This window comes from Heptranchias perlo, chromosome 42 (assembly GCF_035084215.1).
Source record: "Heptranchias perlo isolate sHepPer1 chromosome 42, sHepPer1.hap1, whole genome shotgun sequence".
NCBI lineage: Eukaryota > Metazoa > Chordata > Chondrichthyes > Hexanchiformes > Hexanchidae > Heptranchias > Heptranchias perlo.
In genome coordinates, this window is record NC_090366.1 from 14,649,117 (window position 1) to 14,672,446 (window position 23,330).

The 23,330-nt window shown below is 53.2% G+C and overlaps 1 protein-coding gene across 1 annotated transcript; it reads right to left on the minus strand.

Annotated features, from left to right (window-relative positions):
• Window positions 1-1,879: 1,879 nt before the first annotated feature.
• rbm42 (RNA binding motif protein 42) lies at window positions 1,880-20,391 on the minus strand. Its single transcript, XM_067975400.1, has 10 exons — window positions 20,268-20,391; window positions 17,932-18,061; window positions 12,773-12,854; window positions 10,904-10,972; window positions 9,784-9,929; window positions 8,217-8,342; window positions 6,558-6,671; window positions 5,638-5,755; window positions 4,183-4,377; window positions 1,880-2,505 (listed from the first exon to the last, which is right to left on the minus strand). The coding sequence occupies exons 1-10, from the start codon at window positions 20,339-20,341 to the stop codon at window positions 2,393-2,395; spliced, it is 1,167 nt and encodes a 388-aa protein (XP_067831501.1). The 5' UTR covers window positions 20,342-20,391; the 3' UTR covers window positions 1,880-2,392.
• Between the last annotated feature and the right edge of the window lie 2,939 nt (window positions 20,392-23,330).

A 23,330-nucleotide genomic window follows, 5' to 3' on the forward strand; every position in this document is an offset into this window, starting at 1 on the left:
CGGGGCGGGGGGGGGGGGGGGGGTCAATGATCATCGCCAGGGAACTGTGGGGATATCACAGCTGATCTCACCCCCGTCACAGAATCATACAGCACAGAAGGTGGCCATTCGGCCCATCGTGCCCGTGCTAGCTCTTTGAAAGAGCACACAAGGACATACAAAGGTGACGGTACTCCGAGACTACTTCATCGGCTGCAAAGCGCTGAGGGACGTCCTGAGGCCGTGAAAGGCGCTATATAAATGCAGATTGTGGGTCTCCAGTGGGCATATAGCGCGCCCCATTGGCCTCCAGTGGTGGCACTGCAGTGCTGCAGGTCCCCGCAATTTCCCCAAACCATTTCTCACCGGAACGACTGCGGCCTCGAAGGGAAGGCAACAGGCGCTGCAAAAAAGCAAGAGTCTCCTTTTTTTCTCTCAGAAGTCGGTGCCGTCTGCTGGGTTTCAGACTGAGCCCAGTCGAGCTGCGAGAAACCGGCCAGCCGCGTAGCCCCAGGCTCTTGGCTGATTGTTCACAGGATGGGACGGCAAAGTGGCGAGGCAGCAGAAGGATCGGTGCTGCGCATTTCACACCGGTGCGGGTTAAATTAGGAGGTGTACTCAATACCGAGAAAACGGCGACAAAATACGAGGCGTTAGTAAACTTGCAGAATGGACGTGTCAACGGCAAATGAATTTCAGTACGGGGACGTGTGAGGTGGTACATTTTGGGAAGAAGAATAAGGAGGCCACACACTGCTCAGATAATAGGAGTCTAAATGGGGTACAGGAGCAGAGGGATCTGGGGGGACAGATACACAAATCACTGAAAGTAGTGATGCAGGTTAATAAGGCCATAAAAAAAGGCAAATCAAGCACTGGGGTTCATTTCCAGAGGGATAGAATTAAAAAGCAGACAAGTTATGTTAAACTTGTATCAAACCTTGGTTAGACCCCACTTGGAGCACTGTGTACAGTTCTGCTCTCCATATACCTTGGTTAGATCACACTCGGAGCACTGTGCACAGTTCTGCTCTCCATATACCTTGGTTAGACCACACTTGGAGCACTGTGCACAGTTCTGGTCTCCATATTATAAAAAAGGATATAGAGGCACTGGAGACGGTGCAAAAAAGGTTTACAAGGATGACACCAGAACTGAGAGGTTATAACTATCAGGAAAGGCTGAACAGGCTGGGGGCTCTTTTCTCTAGAAAAGAGAAGGCTGAGGGGTGACCTGATAGAGGTCTTTAAGATTATGAAAGGGTTTGATAGGGTAGACGTAGAGAAAATGTTTCCACCTGTGGGGGAGACCAGAACTCGGGGGCCATAAATATAAGATAGTCACTAATAAATCCAATAGGGAATTCAGGAGAAACTTCTTTACCCAGAGAGTGGTGAGAATGTGGAACTCGCTCCCACAAGGAGTAGTTGAGGTGAATAGTGTAGATGGATTTAAGGGGAAGCTGGATAAACACATGAGGGAGAAAGGAATAGAAGGATATGGTGATAGGGTGAGATGGAGTAGGGAGGGAGGAGGCTCGTGTGGAGCATAAACACCGGGATAGACCAGTCGGGCCGAATGGCCTGTTTCTGTGCTGTGCATTCGATGTAATTCTCTGTAAGCTTCAGTGATCTGCTCCTCGGTCTGTCCCCCTTTGACTGAGGGCCAATTTGCCCACAGCTTTCTGCCGAGGACCCCCAATCGGTGGGGGGGGGGGGGGGGGGGTAGCGAGCGGACTTCGGGCCACGCAGCTGGCTGCGAGAGAGATTCTCCTGCACGGCCACCCTCGGCGAGGGAACCCACCGCAGCGCCCAGTCCACTCCGCATGGACGCCCGGCGTTCCCAAACCGCACCGGGAAACAAACCGCCCACACGCAAAGAAAGAGGCGAGGTTGGGAATTCACAGAAAAACAATATATTGCTATCCAACAAATTGCGAGATGTACAAGTCAAAATGAGTGTTGGGGATGGTGCGAGTGCGAGTGTCAGTGCGTGTGCAAGTATGAGTGTGAGTGCGTGCGTGAGTGTGAGTGCGTGCGTAAGTGTGAGTGCGTGTGCGAGTGTGAAAGAGTCCACTGCACTGTTAGGGGAGTGTGCCCACTCCTAGACCCCTCTCGTTAGTCCAGTGATGAGTCCCATCGATGATCTGTATAATGTTGAGCTCCTCGTCTAAAACCAGTTGTAAAAAGCGAAGGACGAACATTTTCTTTTTAGACAAGACAGAGAGAAGGTGAGAGAGAACTTCACACGCTGTCTGTAAGTCCCAGGCTCTTGGTGAGCCCTGACTCAGTGTCCAAGTGACCAGCCCGAGCGGCCGCAGGTTCGGGGGGCAGGGGGGAGGTGGGGGGGCTCCTCGTCCCGCCGGTGGGACCCCCCACATTCCCCTGCGCCCCCACCCCCCACGACGATCGCTCACCGCAGACCCAACTTTTTCTTCTCTTTCTGTTTCTTCCGCACCACGTCCATGTTCCTGTCTCTCCACATGCTCTTCCGTAACTTGATGGGGCGACTGCCCACGTACTTCCCTGGAGAAAAGGGGGACAAGCAGGGATCAGCAGCCGGCCTGGGGTTTAAACGCTGTGTCATTTCTGAGACCCCCACTACCCCCCCGCCCTGATATTGGTGCTCAGCCCCGCAAACTCACTGTCCCCGGCCGACGGGCCCAATCTTGGCATCTTACAGGGGCACACCACCCCCCCCGAACCCCTCGATTAGATTCCAGTCTGTAACTCACTCCCGGGTATCTGTTATTCTATATATAAACCCCCCGAACCCCTCGATTAGATTCCAGCCTGTAACTCACTCCCGGGTATCTGTTATTCTATATATAAACCCCCCGAACCCCTCGATTAGATTCCAGCCTGTAACTCACTCCCGGGTATCTGTTATTCTATATATAAACCCCCCCGAACCCCTCGATTAGATTCCAGCCTGTAACTCACTCCCGGGTATCTGTTATTCTATATATAAACCCCCCCGAACCCCTCGATTAGATTCCAGTCTGTAACTCACTCCCGGGTATCTGTTATTCTATATATAAACCCCCCGAACCCCTCGATTAGATTCCAGTCTGTAACTCACTCCCGGGTGTCTGTTATTCTATATATAAACCCCCCGAACCACTCGATTAGATTCCAGCTTGTAACTCACTCCCGGGTATCTGTTATTCTATATATAAACCCCCCGAACCACTCGATTAGATTCCAGCTTGTAACTCACTCCCGGGTATCTGTTATTCTATATATAAACCCCCCGAACCACTCGATTAGATTCCAGCTTGTAACTCACTCCCGGGTATCTGTTATTCTATATATAAACCCCCCGAACCACTCGATTAGATTCCAGCTTGTAACTCACTCCCGGGTATCTGTTATTCTATATATAAACCCCCCGAACTCCTCGATTAGATTCCAGCCTGTAACTCACTCCCGGGTATCTGTTATTCTATCTATAAACCCCCCGAACCACTCGATTAGATTCCAGTCTGTAACTCACTCCCGGGTATCTGTTATTCTATATATAAACCCCCCGAACCACTCGATTAGATTCCAGTCTGTAACTCACTCCCGGGTATCTGTTATTCTATATATAAACCCCCCGAACCCCTCGATTAGATTCCAGCTTGTAACTCACTCCCGGGTATCTGTTATTCTATATATAAACCCCCCGAACCACTCGATTAGATTCCAGCTTGTAACTCACTCCCGGGTATCTGTTATTCTATATATAAACCCCCCGAACCACTCGATTAGATTCCAGCTTGTAACTCACTCCCGGGTATCTGTTATTCTATATATAAACCCCCCGAACTCCTCGATTAGATTCCAGCCTGTAACTCACTCCCGGGTATCTGTTATTCTATATATAAACCCCCCGAACCACTCGATTAGATTCCAGTCTGTAACTCACTCCCGGGTATCTGTTATTCTATATATAAACCCCCCGAACCCCTCGATTAGATTCCAGCCTGTAACTCACTCCCGGGTATCTGTTATTCTATATATAAACCCCCCGAACCCCTCGATTAGATTCCAGCCTGTAACTCACTCCCGGGTATCTGTTATTCTATATATAAACCCCCCGAATCCCTCGATTAGATTCCAGCCTGTAACTCTCCCCCCGGTTATTCGATAGCGATATCCCGCAGGGCAGGGAGGAGCTGGACAGGGTTGTTTTGAACCCGAAAGCTTGTGCTGACTCACCGTTCATCTCCCTCATCGCTCGGACGTAGTCGTTGGGGTCCTTGAAGCTGACGAAGCCGTAGCCTTTGGTCTTCCCCGTCCTCTTGTCACGGATGACTTTGGCCTTTAAGAAGGACGGGTACTTGCCGAACGCTCGAGCCAGGATGTCGTCGTTCACCTCGTTGCCCAGATCGCCACAGAAAATTCGGAAATCGTCTGAAACGGAAGAACTGATTATTTCACAATGCTTTTACATGCTTTGTTAACATATTCCCTCCCAACCAACACCATTAAAACAGATCATCTGGTCATTATCTCATTGCTGTTTGTGGGATCTTGCTGTGCGCAAATTGGCAGCTGCGTTTCTCTACATTACGGCAGCGACTACACTTCAAAAAAAAGTACTTCATTGGCTGTAAAGCGCTTTGGGACGTCCTGAGGTGGTGAAAGACGCTGTAGAAATGTAAACTATTTCTTTCCTATGGGGCGTGCGAGAGAGACGGGGCCGACGGTGCGTGAGATCTATCGGACGGTGTGAGTGAGATCTATCGGACGGTGTGAGTGAGATCTATCGGACGGTGTGCGAGAGATCTATCGGACGGTGTGCGTGAGATCTATCGGACGGTGTGCGTGAGATGTTTCGGACGGTGTGCGTGAGATCTATCGGACGGTGCGTGAGATCTATCGGACGGTGCGCGTGAGATCTATCGGACGGTGCGCGTGAGATCTATCGGACGGTGTGCGTGAGATCTATCGGACGGTGCGTGAGATCTATCGGACGGTGCGCGTGAGATCTATCGGACGGTGCGCGTGAGATCTATCGGACGGTGCGGGTGAGATCTATCGGACGGTGCGGGTGAGATCTATCGGACGGTGCGGGTGAGATCTATCGGACGGTGTGCGTGAGATCTATCGGACGGTGTGTGAGATCTATCGGACGGTGTGTGAGATCTATCGGACGGTGTGGGTGAGATCTATCGGACGGTGTGGGTGAGATCTATCGGACGGTGTCAGTGAGATCTATCGGACGGTGTGCGTGAGATCTATCGGACGGTGTGAGTGAGATCTATCGGACGGTGTGAGTGAGATCTATCGGACGGTGTGCGTGAGATCTATCGGACGGTGTGCGTGAGATCTATCGGACGGTGTGCGTGAGATCTATCGGACGGTGTGGGTGAGATCTATCGGACGGTGTGCGTGAGATCTATCGGACGGTGTGGGTGAGATCTATCGGACGGTGTGGGTGAGATCTATCGGACGGTGTGCGTGAGATCTATCGGAAGGTGTGCGTGAGATCTATCGGACGGTGCGGGTGAGATCTATCGGACGGTGTGCGTGAGATCTATCGGACGGTGTGCGTGAGATCTATCGGACGGTGTGCGTGAGATCTATCGGACGGTGTGTGTGAGATCTATCGGACGGTGTGAGTGAGATCTATAGGACGGTGTCAGGCTGTGCACAGAAGAACAGACTGACCGTGCTCCCATTCCAGCAGACTTGGATCCTCCCAGGAAATCCCAGCTGCTGTTCGAATGCATCGTTTTGCCTTCTCCTGCTTGTTTCTCTTTTTATCTTCTGTTATTACCTCCCCAACCTGAGAAAAAAGCAAGTAAATCAGAGCCTTGGTCTAACAGTGTGAGTCAGAGATCCATTTAGATCAGGACCTGCACTAACTTGAAAACTCAATGACTGACTTGGCAGGGGTAAAGGTCTCTCCTCTGTGAGGTGGGTCTGGGTTGGGCGAGTCAGCTGCAGCTTTCACCCTCTCGGACCGAGCCTTCTCTCAGACACAGGCGGATTTGGGAGGCCGTTCAGCCAAATAGCGGATGTCCCAGGCACGACTTCCGATAGGCTGGAGCAAGAGTGGGGAAGGTCACACTGGATCAGGAGGGGGTGTTGACCTGGTTTGGGATAAAGCATCGAGCTTGGGTGTCCTGAAGGATTCATGTGCAGGCTATTGCACTATGTAGGGCATCACAGGAACCCTGGCTGATTTCCCCCTCTCTCTAACCCAGGGGGTCACTGGACAGTGATCAGGAGCAGGAACCCTGGCTGATTTCCCCTCTCTCTAACCCAGGGGTCACTGGACAGTGATCAGGAGCAGGAACCCTGGCTGATTTCCCCCTCTCTCTAACCCAGGGGTCACTGGACAGTGATCAGGAGCAGGAACCCTGTCTGATTTCCCCCTCTCTTTAACCCAGGGGTCACTGGACAGTGATCAGGAGCAGGAACCCTGTCTGATTTCCCCCTCTCTTTAACCCAGGGGCACTGTGCTACCCACCCACCCCCACCAATTTAAATCTCCCCAACCCCCCGCCCCTCAGCCTGCCGCTGGGACTGCACTCTCCCCAGCATCGCAGTGCCATACGCTGATCAGGGTTACTCCCCCATCTTACCTCAAGGTGTGGAGGCTCGATCTCTGGCATGCTGGGTCCGATCAGGCTGTCGTCCAATGGCAGCATGTCCTTCTCCTCCAGCAGGGGCGGGAGGTGCTGTTCCGGGACCTCGATCTACAGGGAGAGAGGAAGGGGAGAGAGATCAGTGCATCCGTCACGGGGAGAGGGAGAGAGATCAGTGCATCCCTCACGGGGAGAGGGAGAGAGATCAGTGCATCCGTCACGGGGAGAGGGAGAGAGATCAGTGCATCCCTCACGGGGAGAGGGAGAGAGATCAGTGCATCCCTCACGGGGAGAGGGAGAGAGATCAGTGCATCCGTCACGGGGAGAGGGAGAGAGATCAGTGCATCCCTCACGGGGAGAGGAAGAGAGATCAGTGCATCCGTCACGGGGAGAGGGAGAGAGATCAGTGCATCCCTCACGGGGAGAGGGAGAGAGATCAGTGCATCCCTCACGGGGAGAGGGAGAGAGATCAGTGCATCCCTCACGGGGAGAGGGAGAGAGATCAGTGCATCCCTCACGGGGAGGGGGAGAGAGATCAGTGCATCCCTCACGGGGAGAGGGAGAGAGATCAGTGCATCCCTCACGGGGAGAGGGAGAGAGATCAGTGCATCCCTCACGGGGAGAGGGAGAGAGATCAGTGCATCCCTCACGGGGAGAGGGAGAGAGATCAGTGCATCCCTCACGGGGAGAGGGAGAGAGATCAGTGCATCCCTCACGGGGAGAGGGAGAGAGATCAGTGCATCCCTCACGGGGAGAGGGAGAGAGATCAGTGCATCCCTCACGGGGAGGGGGAGAGAGATCAGTGCATCCCTCACGGGGAGAGGGAGAGAGATCAGTGCATCCGTCACGGGGAGAGGGAGAGAGATCAGTGCATCCCTCACGGGGAGGGGGAGAGAGATCAGTGCATCCGTCACGGGGAGAGGGAGAGAGATCAGTGCATCCCTCACGGGGAGAGGGAGAGAGATCAGTGCATCCCTCACGGGGAGAGGGAGAGAGATCAGTGCATCCCTCACGGGGAGAGGGAGAGAGATCAGTGCATCCCTCACGGGGAGGGGGAGAGAGATCAGTGCATCCCTCACGGGCAGAGGGAGAGAGATCAGTGCATCCGTCACGGGGGGAGGGAGAGGGGGAAGAGAGATCAGTGCATCCGTCACGGGGGGAGGGAGAGGGGGAAGAGAGATCAGTGAATCCTTCACGGGGGGAGGCCGCGGCGGGGGCGAGGGGGGAGGCCGCGGCGGGGGGCGAGGGGGGAGGCCGCGGCGGGGGCGAGGGGGGAGGCCGCGGCGGGGGCGAGGGGGGAGGCCGCGGCGGGGGGCGAGGGGGGAGGCCGCGGCGGGGGCGAGGGGGGAGGCCGCGGCGGGGGGCGAGGGGGGAGGCCGCGGCGGGGGGCGAGGGGGGAGGCCGCGGCGGGGGGCGAGGGGGGAGGCCGCGGCGGGGGGCGAGGGGGGAGGCCGCGGCGGGGGCGAGGGGGGAGGCCGCGGCGGGGGCGAGGGGGGAGGCCGCGGCGGGGGCGAGGGGGGAGGCCGCGGCGGGGGCGAGGGGGGAGGCCGCGGCGGGGGGGACAGGGAGAGAACTGGATCGAGCTTTAACCGTGAACCCATTCAGAGCAGCGGTGAAACCAACACAAGCACTGGGTAATCACGTACTGGCACTTACCTCTTTGGGTTTGATGGGCGGAGCACGGTAGACTGTGGGTGCTGCCTGGATAATGGTCAGGTTCACTTTGGGTACTGGCTGCAACACGGGCGGGTGTACGGGCATTAAGGGAGGAAGGTGGCTGACCTGTGGGAGGAGAGAAACCATTAGCATTGGCCAATAAATACCGCAGGATATTCCCCATCGGAGAGACCCTGGATAAATAGTGCAGGATATTCCCCGTCCTACTCTTCTTTGTTAAAAGTAAGACTCAATGTGTTTTCGCTGCTCTAAACTCTTCCCTTTAAACGATGGAACTCCCCATCTACCTCAATCTTCTTCAGTCTACAGTTTAAAATCCAAGTTACTTCCACCTGATTATCATAGAATCTTACAGCACAGGATGAGGCCATTCGGCCCATTGTGCCTGTGCTGGCTCTTTGAAAGATCTATCCAATTAGTCCCACTCCCCTCTGCTCTTTCCCCTGTAGCCCTGCAAATTTCTCCCCTTCAAGTATTTATCCAATTCCCCTTTTGAAAGTTATTATTGAATCTGCTTCCACCGTCCTTTCAGGCAGCGCATTCCAGATCAGAACAACTCGCTGCGTAAAAAAACATTCTCCTCATCTCCCCCTCTGGTTCTTTTGCCAATTACCTTAAATCCGTGTCCTCTGGTTACCGACCCTCCTGCCACTGGAAACAGTTTCTCCTTATTTACTCTATCAAAACCCCTTCATGATTTTGAACCCCTCGATTAAATCTCCCCTTAACCTTCTCTGCTCTGAGGAGAACAATCCCAGCTTCTCCAGTCTCTCCACATAACTGAAGTCCCTCATCCCTGGTCCCATTCTGGTAAATCTCCTCCGCACCCTCTCCAAGGCCTTGACATCCTTCCTAAAGTGCGGTGCCCAGAATTGGAGACAATACTCCAGCTGAGGCCTAACCGGTGATTTATAAAGGGTTTAGTATAACTTCCTTGCTTTTGTACTCTAGGCCTGTTTATAAGTCAAGGAACCCTGTTTTTAAAAAAAACAGCCTGATCTTTTCAGCTACTCTTTGCTGGCAATACGGACTCGACCCTACCTGTGGCTCCCGAGTAACTCTCCCTGCAGCACACCTGAACTACGAGTGTGATGCACACGCTGAATGGACGAGGGGCCAGACTCCCCGGGGTCCCAGGGGTCGCCAGACTCCCCAGGGGTCGCCAGACTCCCCGGGGTCCCAGGGGTCGCCAGACTCCCCGGGGTCCCAGGGGTCGCCAGACTCCCCGGGGTCCCAGGGGTCGCCAGACTCCCCGGGGTCCCAGGGGTCGCCAGACTCCCCGGGGTCCCAGGGGTCGCCAGACTCCCCGGGGTCCCAGGGGTCGCCAGACTCCCCGGGGTCCCAGGGGTCGCCAGACTCCCCGGGGTCGCCAGACTCCCCGGGGTCCCAGGGGTCGCCAGACTCCCCGGGGTCCAGGGGGGACACTGGTGCTAAAACTGAAGACTGCAACAGGTGCAGTTTGTTGCGATACTTGTTACTTTCTACAGGGGGCTCCCACCGGCCTGGACTCCCCTCCTCGGGGTCCGGCCGAGGACCACACACTCACATTGGAGTAGCGCACAGGATGCATCGGTCCCATCGGAGGTGGAGGGGCCATCGGGTGTCCCATCATCAGTGGTGGAGGGGTGCGCATGGGAGGGCCCATCAACGGCGGGGGAGGAGGGGGTCTCATCGGAGGGATCCTGGGACCACCTAGAGAGGGGACAAGAAGAGGCGTCACTCCCACACACAAGGCAACGTCACAATCACTTCATTCTATCAGGGGGGTTTATATATAGAATAACAGATACCCGGGAGTGAGTCACAGGCTGGAATCTAATCGAGGGGTTCGGGGGGTTTATATATAGAATAACAGATATCCGGGAGTGAGTTACAGGCTGGAATCTAATCGAGGGGTTCGGGAGGGTTTATATATAGAATAACAGATACCAGGGAGTGAGTTACAGACTGGAATCTAATCGAGGGGTTCGGGGGGTTTATATATAGAATAACAGATACCCGGGAGTGAGTTACAGACTGGAATCTAATCGAGGGGTTCGGGGGGTTTATATATAGAATAACAGATACCCGGGAGTGAGTTACAGGCTGGAATCTAATCGAGGGGTTCGGGGGGTTTATATATAGAATAACAGATACCCGGGAGTGAGTTACAGACTGGAATCTAATCGAGGGGTTCGGGGGGGTTTATATATAGAATAACAGATACCCGGGAGTGAGTTACAGACTGGAATCTAATCGAGGGGTTCGGGGGGTTTATATATAGAATAACAGATACCCGGGAGTGAGTTACAGACTGGAATCTAATCGAGGGGTTCGGGGGGTTTATATATAGAATAACAGATACCCGGGAGTGAGTTACAGACTGGAATCTAATTGAGGGGCTCGGGGGGTTTATATAACAGATACCCGGGAATGTATAACACTGGAGTACAATAATGGTGGGGACAGGCCTGTCACTGTATAACACTGGGGTACAGTACTGGTGGGGACAGGTCTGTCACTGTATAACACTGGGGTACAGTACGGGTGGGGACAGGTCTGTCACTGGGATTGGCAGTTGTAGGGGATGTATTAAGACCGTCACACACTGAAGGACGATTTGTTGTCCTGATAACATGCTGGTTCCAATGACCACGGAGAATTGACGCAGGGAAATGTTTACCCACCCGGTCTCTGCAATACATGCGGAACGAACACCGGCCGGACAATGGGAGCTTGTCTGGGGGGAGCCATTGCTGTGGAGAGAGAGAGAAAGGAAGTGATTTAAAAGCAGAGCGGGACACTATTGCTGCCTTGGCACATTGTGCCCTGTGACTGTGACACTCGCATGAAGATTAGATCTCTCGATAGAAGATATAACACACACCCTTCCTCTCTGCAACAACTGTCAGCCCTGGCTCAGTGGGTCTCTCTCTTCCTCTCGCCTCTGAGTCAGAAGGTGTGGGTTCGAGCCCCCACTCCAGAGACTCGAGCCCCATAATCCAGGCCGACACTCCCCAGTGTCAGCACTGAGGGAGCGCCGCACTGTCGGAGGGTCTGTACTGAGGGAGCGCCGCACTGTCGGAGGGGCAGTACTGAGGGAGCGCCGCACTGTCGGAGGGGCAGTACTGAGGGAGCGCCGCACTGTCGGAGGGGCAGTACTGAGGGAGCGCCGCACTGTCGGAGGGGCAGTACTGAGGGAGCGCCGCACTGTCGGAGGGGCAGTACTGAGGGAGCGCCGCACTGTCGGAGGGGCAGTACTGAGGGAGCGCCGCACTGTCGGAGGGTCAGCACTGAGGGAGCGCCGCACTGTCGGAGGGTCAGCACTGAGGGAGCGCCGCACGGTCGGAGGGTCAGCACTGAGGGAGCGCCGCACTGTCGGAGGGTCAGCACTGAGGGCGCGCCGCACTGTCGGAGGGTCAGCACTGAGGGCGCGCCGCACTGTCGGAGGGTCAGCACTGAGGGAGCGCCGCACTGTCGGAGGGTCAGCACTGAGGGAGCGCCGCACTGTCGGAGGGTCAGCACTGAGGGAGCGCCGCACTGTCGGAGGGTCAGCACTGAGGGAGCGCCGCACTGTCGGAGGGTCAGCACTGAGGGAGCGCCGCACTGTCGGAGGGTCAGCACTGAGGGAGCGCCGCACTGTCGGAGGGTCAGCACTGAGGGAGCGCCGCACTGTCGGAGGGTCAGTACTGAGGGAGCGCCGCACTGTCGGAGGGTCAGCACTGAGGGAGCGCTGCACTGTCGGAGGTGCCGTCTTTCGGATGACATGTTAAACCGAGGTCCCCGTGTGCCCCTCTCAGGTGAATGTAAAAGATCCCACGGCCACTATTTTGAAGAAGAGCAGGGGGGAGTTCTCCCCGGTGTCCTGGGGCCGATATTTATCCCTCAACCGACATCACTAAAAATGATCTGGTCATTTATCACATCACTGTTTGTGGGATCTTCCTGTGCGCAAATCGGCTGCCGCGTTTCCTACATTACAACAGTGAGCACACTTCAAAAAAAAGTACTTCATTGTCTGCGAAGCGCTTTGGGACGTCCTGAGGATGTGTCGGTGCGACAGAAATATTCGTCCTGTCTTTTTTTCATTAAACCGTGAAAAATTCCCGTCCGTGTTTCTCCCCCAAAAGAACTTTGCAAACACGACCAGTGTCTCCGCACCCCTCCCTGCCCCTCCGCACCCCTCCCTGCCCCTCCCTGCCCCGGATAGTGGGGGGGAGGGGTCAATAAATCTCCGCTGTCTGATCCACCCGGAAGTCAGCATCAACTACCAACAACAACTCCCATTTCTACAGCGCCTTTAAGGTAGTAAAACGTCCCGAGGAGCTTCACAGGAGCGTAAATCAGACAGAATTTGACACCGAGCCACATAAGGAGATATTAGGACAGGTGACCAAAGGCTCGGTCAAAGAGGGAGATTTTAAGGAGCATCTTAAAGGAGGAGAGAGAGAGGCGGAGAGGTTTAGGGAGGGAATTCCAGAGCTTAGGGCCCAGGCAGCTGAAGGCACGGCCGCCGATGGTGGAGCGGAGGATGGCCAAGAGTTGGGAGGACAAACCTGGTCCGACGAAAGGCGACGGAGGCCCTACGACTGGCGGCATCACAGTGGCTGCGGCACGTGCCTCCAGGCTCTGCTGGATCTGCGGGCAGGAGAGAAGCACGCGGTTATAATCCATCGCGGCATTAAGGGGCGCAGTCCCAGAGAATCGGAACAGTGTTTCTCGCATCCACCCTCCTCTCTCTCTCTCAGCATCACAACAGCTCACGTCCCACCGACGGCTTAAAAAAGGGGCAGTGACTGTCGCTACGTGGGTAAACGCGGCAGCCATTCGGCGCACAGCAAGATTCCAACTCCCTCCCCACTCCCACCACACGTCAATAAAACAACTCCCATTTGTACAGCACCTTTCACGTATTAAAATGTCCCAGGAGCGTAAATCAGACAAAGCTTGACACCGAGCCACATGAGGAGATATTCGGACAGGTGACCAAAAGCTCGGTCGAAGAGGTAGGTTTTAAGGAGCGTCTTGAAGGAGGAGAGAGAGAGGCGGAGAGGTTTAGGGAGGGAATTCCAGAGCTCAGGGCCCAGGCAACTGAAGGCACGGCCGCCAATGGTCACCAGCTATCTGTTCCTTGGTACCAGTGCGTTTAAGGCCCAGGATACCGGGAAAAGTCCTGATGAGTGCAAGAGTAAGGAAGCCTTGCTGCTATTTTATAAGGTTCTGGTGAGACCACACCTGGAGTACGAAGGCTCACTAGATTGATTCCTGGGATGAGAGGGTTGTCCTATGAAGACAGATTGAGTAGAATGGGCCTAAACTCTCTGGAGTATCTCTGGGGCCGGGGTAGGAAAGAATGGGAAAAAGACAAAATTAAAGGTTCTTTATCTGAATGCGCGCAGCATTCGTAATAAGATAGATGAATTGACGGCACAAATAGAAACAAATGGGTCTGATCTCGTGGCCATTACAGAGACGTGGTTGCAAGGTGACCAAGGTTGGGAGCTAAATATTCAGGGTTATTTAACATTTCGGAAGGACAGGAAAAAAGGTAAAGGTGGTGGGGTAGCTCTGTTAATAAAGGATGAAATTGGTATAATAGTGAGAAATGATCTCGGCTCAGAAGATCAAAATGTCGAATCAATTTGGGTGGAGGTAAGAAATAGCAAGGGAAAGAAATCACTGGTGGGAGTAGTATTTCGGCCCCCTAACAGTAGCTACACTGTAGGGCAAAATATTAATCAGGAAATAAGGAGGGCTTGTAAAAAAGGTAATGCAATAATCATGGGCGATTTTAACTTTCACATAGATTGGACAAATCAAATTGGCAAAAATAGCCCTGAGGAGGAGTTCATCGAGTGTATTAGGGACTGTTTCTTAGACCAATACGTCGGGGAACCAACCAGGGAACAGGCCATTTTGGATCTGGTAATGGGTAACGAAACAGGATTAATTAATGATCTCAAAGTAAAGGGTCCCTTGGGAAGCAGTGATCATAACATGATAGAATTTCACATCCAGTTTGAGAGCGAGGATCTTGGGTCTGAAACTACTGTATTAAACTTAAATAAGGGCAATTATAAAGGAATGAGGGTGGAATTGGCTAAAGTGGACTGGGTAAACAGATTAGATGGTGTGATGGTGGATAAACACTGGCAAACATTTAAAAAGATATTTTATGACTCGCAACAAAAATATATCACTGTGAGGAGGAAAGACTCCACAAAAAGGGTGAACCAACCATGGCTAACTAAGGAAGTCAAGGATGGTATCAGGTTAAAAGAAAAAGCATACAACATGGCAAAGATTACTGGTAAGCCCGAAGATTGGGAAAACTTTAAAAACCAGCAAAGGATGACTAAAAGAATAATAAAGAGGGAGAAAATAAATTATGAGAGTAAACTAGCAAGAAATATAAAAACTGACAGTAAAAGCTTCTACAAGTATATAAAAAGGAAGAGGGTAGCTAAAGTAAACATTGGTCCCTTAGAGGATGAGACTGGGGAAATAATAATGGAAAACAAGGAAATGGCAGAGGAATTGAACAGATATTTTGTATCTGTCTTCACAGTAGAAGACACTGATAACATACCAATAATAGTAGAAAATCAAGGGGCAAAGGGGAGGGAGGAACTAAAAACAATCACTATCACTAGAGAAAAAGTACTAGGTAAACTAATGGGTCTAAAGGCTGACAAGTCCCCTGGACCTGATGGCTTGCATCCGAGGGTCTTAAAGGAAGTGGCTACAGAGATAGTGGATGCATTGGTTGTAATCTTCCAGAATTCACTCGATTCTGGAAAGGTCCCAGCGGATTGGAAAACCGCAAATGTAACACCCCTATTCAAGAAGGGAGTGAGACAGAAAGCAGGTAACTGTAGACCAGTTAGCCTAACATCTGTCATTGGGAAAATGCTAGAATCCATTATTAAGGAAGTAGTAGCAGGACATTTGGAGACTCATAATACAATCAAGGAGAGTCAACATGGTTTTATGAAGGGGAAATCATGTCTGACAAATTTATTAGAGTTCTTTGAGGAAGTAACGGGCAGATGGATAAAGGGGAACCAATGGATGCAGTATTTTTGGATTTCCAAAAGGCATTCGATAAGGTGCCACATAAAAGATTACTGCACAAGATAAGAGCTCATGGTGTTGGGGGTAATATACTGGCATGGATAGAGGATTGGCTAACTAACAAAAAACAAAGAGTCGGGATAAAAGGGTCATTTTCGAAATGGCAATCTGTAACTAGTGGGGTGCCGCAGGGATCAGTGCTGGGGCCTCAACTATTTACAATATATATCAATGACTTGGATGAAGGAACAGAGTGTCTTGTGGCCAAATTTGCTGCTGATACAAAGATAGGTGGAGAAGCAAGTTGCAATGAGGACACAAAGTGTCTGCAAAGGGATATTGACAGGTTAAGCGAATGGGCAAAAATTTGGCAGATGGAATATAATGTGGGAAAATGTGAAGTCGTCCACTTTGGGAGGAAAAATAAAAAAGCAAAATATTATTTGAATGGAGAAATACTACAAAATGCTGCAGTACAGAGGGATCTGGATATCCTCGTACATGAAACACAAAAAGTCAACATACAGGTGCAGCAGGTAATCCGGAAGGCAAACGGAATATTGGCCCTTATTTCTAGGGGGATGGAGTATAAAAGCAGGGAAGTCATCCTACAACTGTACAGGGTGCTGGTGAGACCACACCTGGAGTACTGCGTACAGTTCTGGTGCCCTTATTTAAGGAAGGACATACTTGCATTGGAGGCAGTTCAGAGAAGGTTCACTAGGTTGATTCTGGGTATGGAAGGGTTGTCTTATGAGGAAAGATTGAACAGGTTGGGTCTGTACTCATTGGAGTTTAGAAGAATGAGAGGAGATCTTATTGAAACATACAAGATTCTGAGGGGACTCGATAGGGTAGATGCTCAGAGGATGTTACCCCTCATGGGGGAATCTAAAACTAGGGGGCATAGTCTCAGAATAAGGGGTCGCCCGTTTAAAACAGAAATGAGGAGGAATTTCTTCTCCCAGAGGGTCGTGAATCTTTGGAATTCTTTCCCCCAAAAAGCTGTGAAGGCTGAGTCATTGAATACATTCAAGGCTGAGTTAGACAAATTTTTGATCAGCGAGGGAGTCAAACGATATGGGGAAAGGCCGGGAAAGTGGAGTTGAGGTAAAAATCAGATCAGCCATGATCTCATTGAATGGCGGAGCAGGCTCGAGGGGCCGAATGGCCTACTCCTGCTCCTATCTCTTATGGTCTTATGGAGTTTAGAAGAATGAGAGGTGATCTCATTGAAACATATAAGATTCTGACAGGGTAGATGCTGAGAGGCTGTTTCCCCTGGCTGGAGAGTCTAGAACTTGGGGGCATAGTCTCAGGATAAGGGGTCGGCCATTTAGGACTGAGATGAGGAGGAATTTCTCCACTCAGAGGGTTGTGAATCTTTGGAATTCTCTACCCCAGAGGGCTGTGGATGCTCAGTCGTTGAGTATATTCAAGACTGAGAGCGATAGATTCCTGATTAACAAGGGAGTCAAAGGTTATAGTAGGTAGACAGGAAAGTAGGGTTGAGGTCACAATCAGGTCAGCCATGATCTTATCAAATTGGCCGACTGGCCTACTCCTGCTCTTAATTCATATGTTCGTGTGTATTTTTGGACTCTAGGGGAATCAAGGGATATGGGGATCGGGCAGGAAAGTGGAGTTGAGGTCGAAGATCAGCCACGATCTTATTGAATGGCGGAGCAGGCTCGAGGGGCCGAATGGCCGACTCCTGCTCCTATTTCTTTCGCTCTTATGTTCCAATTGGGGCCTTGGGTTCCTTAACGTTGGGAGGTGAAGAGCCCTGGTGTGGGTTTGAGTCACTAAAACAAGGCAGGTCCCACCGCCAGTCATTGCTGAGTTACTGATCTCACCCGGTGTGGTGGGAGTGGGGGTTTTGATCGGCCTTAGCGCCCCTGGGTTAGGGAGGGGGAAGAAAGTAGCCAGGGTTCCTGCCCCTGATCATTGCCCAGAGACTCCCTTTGGACAGTGCGTCTGTCGATAGGGTCGATAGAGAGAAACTATTTCCTCTGGTGGGAGGAGTCCAGAACAAGGGGGCAGAACCTTAAAATCAGAGCCAGGCCGTTCAGGGGTGATGTCGGGAAGCACTTCCTCACACAAAGGGGAGTGGGAATCTGGAACTCTCTCCCCTGAAAGGCAGTCGAGGATGGGGGTCAATTGGTGTTTTCAGGACCGAGAGCGATAGATTTTTGTCGCATAAGGGTATCGAGGGATACGGAGCAAAGGCGGGTAAATGGAGTTGAGGTACAGATCAGCCATGATCTAACTGAATGGGGCAACAGATCATGGCTATGTGACAGGCTCGAGGGGCTGAATGGCCTTCTCCAGTTCCTGTGTAACAGGCTCGAGGGGGCTGAATGGCCTCCTCCTGTTCCTGTGTAACAGGCTCGAGGGGGCTGAATGGCCTCCTCCTGTTCCTGTCGGGCGAGGACAGGATCGGGCATGGCTGTGATGCCCTGCACAGTCGAACAGCTGGCGACACTAGAGGGGAATTGGCAGGGGGAGGGGGAGAGGAATACAACGCTATTGTTACCCTCCCTAATGTTGCTCCTGCACCAATCGCAGACTCCAGACTGACGCCCCGTATCTCACCACACAATTTAACCACCCCCCCCTTCCCTTCACTCCCGCACTTCACCTGCCGATAGGTGTTGGTCCCGATGATCGGACGGGAGATGGGCACTGGTTTTATTGCCACCGGCGGGGATTCGGTTGCCGCGGTGACGGCTGGAGCCGAGACGGGAGCCCCGAGCACCTCCTGCTCGAACCTGTGAAAGAGATCGACGGGCGTTACACAAACTGGGAGTGTGTGAAGCGTCTGTTTATTTAAGCATTTATCCAGCGCCTTAAAACGTCCCAAGGCGCTTCACAGGAGCGTAAATCAGACAATACTTAACACCGAGCCACATCAGGAGATATTAGGACAGGTGACCAAAAGCTTGGTCAAAGAGGTAGGTTTTAAGGAGCGTCTTAAAGGAGGAGAGAGAGAGGCGGAGAGGTTTAGGGAGGGAATTCCAGAGCTCAGGGCCCAGGCAGCTGAAGGCACGGCCGCCAATGGTGGAGCGATGGGAATCGGGGGATGGGCAAGAGGCCAGAATTGGAGGAGCGCAGAGATCTCGGAGGGTCGTAGGGGCTGGAGGAGGTCACAGAGATAGGGAGGAGGGGCGGGGAGGCCGTGGAGGGATTTGATCACAAGGGAAAGGCTAACTGCTCCCACTCTTCTGCAGATTCCCACTGAAATATTGTTACCGCAAGATCAGTTTTGAATTTATTCCCACTTCAGGCCGCGTTCGGGATCACTGAATGGTACAGGAGGCCATTCCTCCCATCGTGCCTGTACTGGCTCTTTGAAAGAGCTATCCAATTTGTCCCCATTTCACCTCCCACCCCAACTTTTCCCCACGGCCCTGCAAAAATTTTCCCCTTCAAGTATTTATCCAATTCCCTTTTTTGAAAGTTATTATTGAATCTGCTTCCACCGCCCTTTCAGGCAGTGGGATCTTGCTGTGCGCAAAATTGTCTGCTGCCGTGTGTCTACACCAGAGAGCAAGTGGCAGTGGGGTTCCTTTCTACTTCCCCTTCCCTCCGCCCAGGCCAACATTCCTCCCTGCAACAAAAAAAAACTAAACCGCTCATTTGTGGGATCTTGCTGTGCTATTGCACTCTCCCATTTTCAGGTTGGCAGGCTGTAACCAGTGGGGTGCCGCAAGGATCAGTGCTTGGGCCTCAGCTATTTACAATCTATATTAATGACTTAGATGAAGGGACCGAGTGTAATGTATCCAAGTTTGCTGACGATATAAAGCTAGGTGGGAAAGTAAGGACACAAAGAGTCTGCAGAGGGATATAGACAGGTTAAGTGAGTGGGCAAGAAGGGGGCAGATGGAGTATAATGTGGGGAAATGTGAGGTTATTCACTTTGGTAGGAAGACTAGAAAAACAGAATATTTTTTAAATGATGAGAAACTATTAAATGTTGGTGTTCAGAGGGATTTGCGTGTCCTTGTACAAGAAACATAGAAAGTTAGCACGCAGGTACAGCAAGCAATGAGGAAGGCAAATGGTATGTTGGCCTTTATTGCAAGGGGGTTGGAGTACAAGAGTAAGGAAGTCTTACTACAATTGTACAGGGCTTTGGTGAGACCTCACCTGGAGTACTGTGTACAGTTTTGGTCTCCTTACCTAAGGAAGGATATTCTTGCCTTAGAGGCGGTGCAACGAAGGTTCACTAGACTGATTCCTGGGATGAGAGGGTTGTCCTATGAGGAGAGATTGAGTAGAATGGGCCGATACTCTCTGGAGTTTAGAAGAATGAGAGGTGATCTCATTGAAACATATAAGATTCTGAGAGGGCTTGACAGGGTAGATGCTGAGAGATTGTTTCCCCCGGCTGGAGAGTCTAGAACTAGGGGTCATAGTCTCAGGATAAGGGGTCGGCCATTCAAGACTGAGATGAGGAGGAATTTCTTCACTCAGAGGGTTGTGAATCTTTGGAATTCTCCACCCCAGAGGGCTGTGGATGCTCAGTTGTTGAGTATATTCAAGACTGAGGTCGATAGATTTTTGGACTCTTGGGGAATCAAGGGATATGGGGATCGGGCGGGAAAGTGGAGTTGAGGTCGAAGATCAGCCATGATCTGATCGAATGGCAGTACAGACTGGAGGGGCCGAATGGCCTCCTGTTCCTGATCCTCTCCCACATCCCAATGGTCACTGTGCCCCAGGGTGTAGTTGCACACGGCGGCCGCTGGCGGCGCTGCGGGCTCCAGGGTTCCCAGCCGCCGCCGACAGCGCCCTGGATCCCGCTGGTCGCCGGCGGTACTGCAGGGGCGGGGAGAGCAGCCGCTCGGCGGCTGAGGGCCGGGCCTGAGACCGGGGCTTGGGGCCTAGGCCGGTCCCGGTCCGTCTCCACAACCGCCACCCCCCTCCCCGGATCACTCACACACACACTCACTCTCCCTCCCTCCCACTCACAGCGCCATCTCCGCCTCCATCTCCTTCAGCTTCTCCTCGCCCATTTTCCGCGGCCCCGCCGTCGTCGCCGCCATCGTCGCTTCGCTCGCCCGGTCCCCCCCCCCTACCGTCGACAACAATGCAGCCGCGAGGGGCAAGAGGGGCCGCTGGTGATATAGAGGGACAGCGCCACCCGCCGCACTGGAGGAGAAACAGCGCCACCCGCCGCCCTGGAGGAGAAAACAGCGCCACCTGCCGCCCTGGAGGAGAGACAGCGCCACCCGCCGCCCTGGAGGTGAAACAGCGCCACCCGCCGCCCTGGAGGTGAAACAGCGCCACCCGCCGCCCTGGAGGAGAAAACAGCGCCACCTGCCGCCCTGGAGGTGAAACAGCGCCACCTGCCGCCCTGGAGGTGAAAACAGCGCCACCCGCCGCCCTGGAGGAGAAACAGCGCCACCTGCCGCCCTGGAGGAGAAAACAGCGCCACCTGCCGCCCTGGAGGAGAAACAGCGCCACCTGCCGCCCTGGAGGTGAAAACAGCGCCACCCACCGTCCTGGAGGAGAAACAGCGCCACCTGCCGCCCTGGAGGAGGGACAGCGCCACCCGCCGCCCTGGAGGAGAAACAGCGCCACCTGCCGCCCTGGAGGAGGGACAGCGCCACCCGCCGCCCTGGAGGAGAAACAGCGCCACCTGCCGCCCTGGAGGAGGGACAGCGCCCTGCAGAAGATGCAATGAATTTCTAAGTTTTCCCCCCTCTCCTGCAGAAGTCACTGACTCTCACTGGATAACGGGTTCCACTGTCCCCATCCGCCCTCCGATGCCTCACTCCTTCCCCCCCCCGCCCCCGAGGGTTGGCAGGGTATTCGACTGTGGAGGGCATCGCAGACCAGCCCTATCCCGCCCTTACCCGACATCCAAAGACCAACACGTTTTCTGGTGGCGTTCCCTGGATAGCGATCGGGAGCAGGGATCCGGGCTGGTTTCTCCCCTACCCAACCCTGGGTTTCCGAGGCCAAGGGCTGAGGTCAGTGAACCCAAACCCAGACCGAGTTCGGTACCTTGGTCCTCCCTGGTCTGTAAGGCTCAGGACCACGTTGGGCGGGGGCATCTCCCCACTGAGACCTGATTAAAAGTCTTTTATCTAAAGAAAGAAAGATCTTGCATTTATACCGACCCTTTCACCACCTCAGGACGTCCCAAAGCGCTTTACAGCCAATGAAGTATCTTTGAAGTGTGATCACTGTTGTAATGTAGGAAACGCGGCCGCACAGCAAGATCCCACAAACAGTGATAAATGACCAGATCGTCTGTTTTTTTTTAGTGATGTTGGTTGAGGGATAAATATTGGCCCCAGGACACCGGGGAGAACTCCCCCTGCTCTTCTTCAAAATAGTGGCTGTGGGATCTTTTACATCCACCTGAGAGGGGCAGACGGGGCCTCGGTTTGATGTCTCATTCGAAAGACGGCACCTCCGACAGTGCGGCGCTCCCTCAGTACTGACCCTCCGACAGTGCGGCGCTCCCTCAGTACTGACCCTCCGACAGTGCGGCGCTCCCTCAGTACTGACCCTCCGACAGTGCAGCGCTCCCTCAGTACTGACCCTCCGACAGTGCGGCGCTCCCTCAGTACTGACCCTCCGACAGTGCGGCGCTCCCTCAGTACTGACCCTCCGACAGTGCGGCACTCCCTCAGTACTGGGCACTGGGGGAGTGTCGGCCTGGATTATGGGGCTCAAATCTCTGGAGCGGGGGCTCGAACCCACGACCTTCTGACTCAGAGGCGAGAGAGGGAGAGAGAGAGAGACACCTGCTAACTAGACTCACACACGGAGAATTGCTGGCGGAGGGAGACTGGTGTCCGTGGACCAGTAGCTCAGTAAGAGAGCACTCCTCAGGAGAGACTCTTAATCGGGAGGTGAGAGGGTTAAAGAGTTTGTGTGGTTCTGTGTAAAGGCTGAGGTTGTTTCTCTTTAATTATCTACAGCCCGGTTATCACTCCATCTTAAAACACTTTGCTGTCACCTTGAAACCCCAGATTCTGCCAGTCCCCGCTGACATTATTTGCCCCCTCAAATGCAAATTGGAACTTACACGATAAAATAACGACCAATATCTGATCAGATCTCCTTCACGTTCCTGATTGTTGAATTAAACCAAGAGCAATCGGAGAGCAAACAGTCCCTCGAGCGGTAAAAGCTTCTCTTATCTATCGCCCCGCACACCTTGCCGATTCACATGACAGCTACACGGCCCTCTCATTCCTCGTTCCCCCCTCCTCCCAAGTGACCTCCACAGACATAACAAGAGGTGGGGGTTCAAAATTGCTCAGTTCCTGGCTGCTGTGTCTGAGTGTCAGTTGTCGTTCAGTGGCTCTCTCTCTCTCTCTCTCACACACTCCTGAGTCAGAAGGACGGGGGTTCGAGCCCCCACTCCAGAGACTCGAGCCCCGTAATTCAGGCTGACACTCCCAGTGCCAGTACTGAGGGAGCGCTGCGCTGTCGGAGGGTCAGTACTGAGGGAGCGCTGCACTGTCGGAGGGTCAGTACTGAGGGAGCGCTGCACTGTCGGAGGGTCAGTGCTGAGGGAGCGCTGCACTGTCGGAGGGTCAGTACTGAGGGAGCGCCGCACTGTCGGAGGGTCAGTACTGAGGGAGTGCTGCGCTGTCGGGGGGTCAGTACTGAGGGAGCGCTGCACTGTCGGAGGTGACATCTTTCGGATGAGACGTAAAACCGAGGCCCCGTCTGCCCTCTCAGGTGGGATGTAAAAGATCCCACGGCCACTATTTCGAAGAAAAGAGAAGACTGAGGGGTGACCTGATGGAGGTCTTTAAAATTATGAAAGGGGTTTGATAGGGTAGACGTAGAGAAGATGTTTCCACTTGTGGGGGAGACCAGAACTAGGGGCCATAAATATAAGATAGTCACTAATAAATCCAATAGGGAATTCAGGAGAAACTTCTTTACCCAGAGAGTGGTGAGAATGTGGAACTCGCTCCCACAAGGAGTGGTTGAGGTGAATAGTGTAGATGGATTTAAGGGGAAGCTGGATAAACACATGAGGGAGAAAGGAATAGAAGGATATGG

Bases quoted from the DNA above. Each gene is read 5' to 3' on its own strand.
- rbm42 (XM_067975400.1), bottom strand. From the start codon at position 20,341: ATGGCGGCGACGACGGCGGGGCCGCGGAAAATGGGCGAGGAGAAGCTG. The intron at 12,855-17,931 runs GTGAAGTGCGGG...TCCTGCCCGCAG, and splicing joins GGACCAACACCTATCGGCAG to ATCCAGCAGAGCCTGGAGGC. The intron at 8,343-9,783 runs GTGAGTGTGTGG...CTCCTCCCACAG, and splicing joins ATCCTGTGCGCTACTCCAAT to GTCAGCCACCTTCCTCCCTT.